General features: G+C 39.9%; 1 protein-coding gene across 1 annotated transcript; it reads right to left on the bottom strand.

The window, feature by feature from the left end:
- Nucleotides 1,068–2,130, bottom strand: LOC109841986. Its single transcript, XM_020410908.1, has 3 exons — nt 1,767–2,130; nt 1,171–1,231; nt 1,068–1,077 (listed from the first exon to the last, which is right to left on the bottom strand). Exons 1-3 carry the CDS (start codon nt 2,128–2,130, stop codon nt 1,068–1,070), a joined length of 435 nt encoding a protein of 144 aa, XP_020266497.1.

The raw sequence follows: 4,995 nt of genomic DNA on the forward strand, positions 1-4,995 counted from the left end.
GAGAGTTACACATTGTATCACACTTGTACACCGAGAGGAGTGTGTGGTGAGAGACGAGGTCGGTTCCAAGAGGAGTTGGGTCGGTAGTAAAGCCTAGTGAGAGGTTGTAATTCCGATTACTTGAGGAAGGTGACACGGGCTAGGCCAACACTTAGAGGGTGTAGATTGTGATTATAAGTGTGTAAGTTGTAAAGTTTTTGGTAAACTAGAAAACCGAGTTATGAGGTATAAACGTTATTCGGGTGAGCGTAAAAAACCCGGTTGTGATAGTGGAAATCACCTCGAGGTGAGGACCGGAGACGTAGGTCAAGTGGTTGATCGAACTCCGTGAACATATCATGTGGTTGTGAATGTTTTTGTGCACTATCACTCTTGTTTAGTTATTGTTTGTGCATATATCCTTGCCTTAATCTATTGTATATCTATATTGTTAGATATATTCGTTAGTAAGTTTTAATCGGTATTAATATCTAATAAGATTAGCATAAACCCTATTCACCCCACCTCTAGGGTGCTTTCACTAAGCAGAGCTGACAGAAAGTTGATTGGTTTTGCAAAACATGGTGTTTAAGAAAATTGCGAGACTAGCAATCCATATAATTACTTTGCTTTCAAATTACACGAGACTGATAGTCCACTAAAATTAGCAAACAAGTTTAGAACGTGGCTTTCAACCTCTTCTCCTCTTTCTCTTTTGAGAGAGAATGAGAGACCAAACAAATTTAGAACATGGCTTTCTTCCATTCAACCCTAGCTCTCCTCCTCTAGTTCACCCTCCACCCCGCCAGCATTACCTCTTAAGGCCCCACCTCTTCCCCGTCTAGCTCTGTCTTCAACCCTCCTACCACCACCATCTATACTCAACCCACCCCTGCTCCTTCTTCAACCACCACCACTCCTACAACTCCTTCTCCAGCAACAATCTCCTGTTGCATCTACCGCAAACTCCACCTGCCCCACTTATCGTCGCATGCACCGATGCGGGCTCTGACAGCCCCTGCACCGGCTCCCATAGTTGCACCACCGATATCTGTGAAAGTTGGTCGATTTTTCTAGTTAAACCTTTTTCAGTCGATTCTGCAAATTAAAAGTTAAAATTGCTCCAGTTTAAAAATTCCGCCTTCCCTTTTCCATCACTCTCCATAAAACCAATAGCTTCCTCAAGATTACCTCAAGTTCTGATCCATTAACGCATTACAAGCCGCAACATTTACACTTTTAACTTCATTTGCTGCATAACGTTTCTAGTGACACAGAACTATTGAATCCATTAGGCAATTCTCCTCTGGTCAAAATTCCATATGTAATCACACATTAAGAAATTGAATCATTGAGAGAGAGAGAGAGAGAGAGAGAGAGAGAGAGAGAGAGAGAGAGAGATCTGTGGACGTGTTCTAAACCATCCTTAAAATAATTAACAGCTAAACATGATATGAACATGCAAGTTAGTTTATGGTGGTAATTAAAAAAAACGTCATGTCCATTAATCGATTATACACACTTTACAACATAAGAATCACATTGTTGTTTAAAGTCTACAATGTTTGTGTCCCTTTTAACGTTCTTCCCAAATCAGGAAGCCTAACAAACTGAGAAATACAAACTCCTCGATGAATTAGGAGGAGAGTCAAACAATAAATAAACGGGCCATTAAAAAAACAGGGACTAAACAATAAAAATACCTATCACCTATCGGTAATGTACACAAAAGAATGATAAAAATCATAAATCTCTATAATAAAAAAAAAGATTCTAGCCACAAGTACTGATCAGTTGTCGGCCTGTATGAGCTTCCTGACCTCTACTCACGTAGAACCTGTCTGTAAGCTGCGGAAGCTCCATGTAGTGCACTGATGGATTGCCACTCTTCAGCAACTCCAGCAAATGCAAGAAGAGATCGATATCACACGCGATCCTCAGGGCTCCGCCATAAGAGTAACCAAACTCATCAACCGAAAAATCCAGTAGTTCTTCGAACAGAGGATGACTCAGAAAATGTGCATCCAGTTCAAACCTCCGCGTCTCTTCTATTCCAACATCAACCCAGATGTGGCCTTCTTTGAGATCATTAGCAAAGCTCTTTGCTCCACAGAAGAGCACCTTCTTCACTAGGTCGCGTGTTATCGCCATGAGACAACTTGATGATGCTTGTGAGTCTCTGTTGCGTTTTGGAAGCTTAGTTTGTTTTGACGGTGTTTGACAAGTTTGTGTGAGCTGGGGTTGGGAGAGGGGGTGAGTTTATATAGGGAGGGGCAAATGTTGCTGCTGACTTAATCTGCGCATGATTTAATTAGTTTAAAACAGGCGAAGGTGGGAGGAAGCTGCTAAAAGATGAAGAGCAGAGGAGGATGGGGGAGGTGCTTAATTTAATGGGTGAAGCGTGTCTTAAATTTTTATGTTGTGAAGAGAAGATGCAGCTTTGATTGATTGAACCCACTTGAAAGACATTGGCCCCATGATAACATATGCTTTGCTTTGAAACTTACCTGGTAACTTGTGTGGAAGAGATTCGGCTCTTCTGCACTACTAAAAATTACTGGAGAAATCACTACTATTCAATAATTTCTAATTAGCCCAAGGCATTTTTTTCCCCAAGAATTCAACTTTAACATAGGATTTTGTTCAGCAGAAATCACCTTTGATTCTCGATTTATACATAAACCACGTTTAAACGAATTTTTTGTTGCAATGGAGCACTTGGACTCGCTTTTTAGTTAGATTTTTTTATTATAATAATAATTAGCTGGCAAATATCAAATATATTAGAGAGATCATGCTTAACCGAGATTAGGTAAGGTCAATTATCAAAAATATTTCACCCAAAAGGGGGCCTAGGTGATTGATTAAAACAAAAAAGAATCGCACTAAACGTGGTTTTTATATAAATTGAAAATCAAAGTTAGCTTCTATAGGACTATCCTATTTTAAAGGTGATTTCTATGAAAAACAACTTTTTGTTTTATGGGTAATTATGATTTGTCTTTGAGTGTAAACTAGGACAATAATTCACAAGGATGTGATGAGTGTTAAATATGGAAGAAGTCATAACCACCCATAACATAAATCAATGGCTATGATTAATATAATTGTCTCTCCATTACTATATTGATTGATAGTGGAGAGGATCCAATAAACATAGTTTCAATATTTTCTCATCAAGGTAGGACTACTGGTTACAACAGCAGGATTCAGTGCAGCTAGCACTGCCCTAATTTAATCCACTAATTATATTACTCTTGTTCGTTATATTTTATGCTAATAGGAATACGAACTAATAATTTAATGATTGTCAGAAGAGCATGCTACTATGCCTAACGTTCAATATTATGATAAGAATGGAGGGTTATAGTTTTATATTTCAACATGTCTCTATAGGTCTCTATAGGTTGAGGGTCCATTCTATAGAATGAAACATGGACTTACATAGCAACGCTAGTTTATGTTGATAGTTGAGGGTTATAATTTTAATAATAAAATGGAGGGCACTGCGATAGCAAAAACTCAATATTATAGGACCGGGTGGGTGGTGGGTGTGTGTGGTGTGTGGGGGGGGGGGGGGGGGGGGGGTGGGGGGGGGGTCGGGGGGGGCGGGAGGGCGGGGGGGGGGGGGGAGGGGGGGGGGGGGCTGGGGGGGGGGGGGGGGGGGGGGGTGTTTAGTTTGGTGGCTAGGTTCATTGCCGCGATGCGCTGGATGGCATATATTGCATATACGTTTGGCCATTGTTTAGTTTGTAGCTTGCTGGAGCCCTGCATGGGCTTACATCATTTGTTCGAGGAGATTTGCAACTGCTTTAATTTAGTGTAATAACTAATAATGTCCAAAAATGAAAATACATAACAGAAAGAATGGACCCAATTAAATAGAATTAAGAATACCACACACGGGATTGGAACTTGACCTGATTGTGCTATGCTCAGACCTTTAATTTCTAATTTATTAATCTCATCATGGAAGAAAGGAATAAGAATCCCTTGTACAAAAACAATAACATTACTCTGGTAAATGAAGGGGAGTAAATTTTTGTTTCAGTCCTCGTCTGGCGTTCAATTTAGTTCACAACGTACGGAGCACTAGGAACCTGACAACCCTACCGACAGGCGAGAAGGCTGGAAAAGTATGTCCAGGCCCACTGCTCATTAGCTAGCCTCTAATGATCCGTTCTCTTATTTCTTCGTTACAAGTGTGTGACTTTGATCAATTTAAAAAGCACATTACTTGTGGTTCGAAAAGAGATGGCATCAAGCATATACATTCTGTGTTTAAGGATTCAGAGAATTTTTTTTTTAGTGTAAAAAGCGGGAAAGTTTATCAGATAATTAAAAGCTTCAAACTTGTAATTGATGTAACGTGCACCGACAAGAACGCGTATCGGATTTTTTTTATGTTTTTCTTTTTATATTTATTTATTTATTTTGAGAGAGAGAGAGAGGGTAATGCGTATGGGAAGGTAATGTTAAGAGAGGAAATTCTCATCTGGCAATCTTTTGGCCTTATGAGGAGACAAATGAAGACATTACACGTGCAAAATATGTTCGCTACTGTTTTCGTTGAAAATCGTCTTCATCATTGATTTCATTAAAACTTTAGTCATTTACAAATGAATTCCAATAACGAAAATAATAATTATAACTTTTTGAAAATAAACACAAGATTCGTTTATCGTCTCTTGCTTGCGTGGGTTCTTTGCCAGTGCCGGGATTTATCCGTGGACGACTGCGGATCGGATCCGGTTAGCAGAAGATGGATAATCAATGCTTTCACTTCACGAAGGAAGTAATCGCAGCAGCGATGATCTTGACCAAGTAAGATCACAGCTCTTCTCGAAATTTAAGACCAAGCTTAAATCCGGAGGAATGGGGGATGAAACAAGTTCCGGATCTCTCGAACTCTCACTTTGATTATGGAGAAATCTTCGCTAAGATCTCTCTGAAATTCGTGCTCCACTCCTCAATCCAGCAGCACCTCGTCCTCTTGATCTCCAGGTCTGTAAAATA

Source organism: Asparagus officinalis, chromosome 5, assembly GCF_001876935.1.
Source record: "Asparagus officinalis chromosome 5, Aspof.V1, whole genome shotgun sequence".
Lineage (NCBI taxonomy): Eukaryota > Viridiplantae > Streptophyta > Magnoliopsida > Asparagales > Asparagaceae > Asparagus > Asparagus officinalis.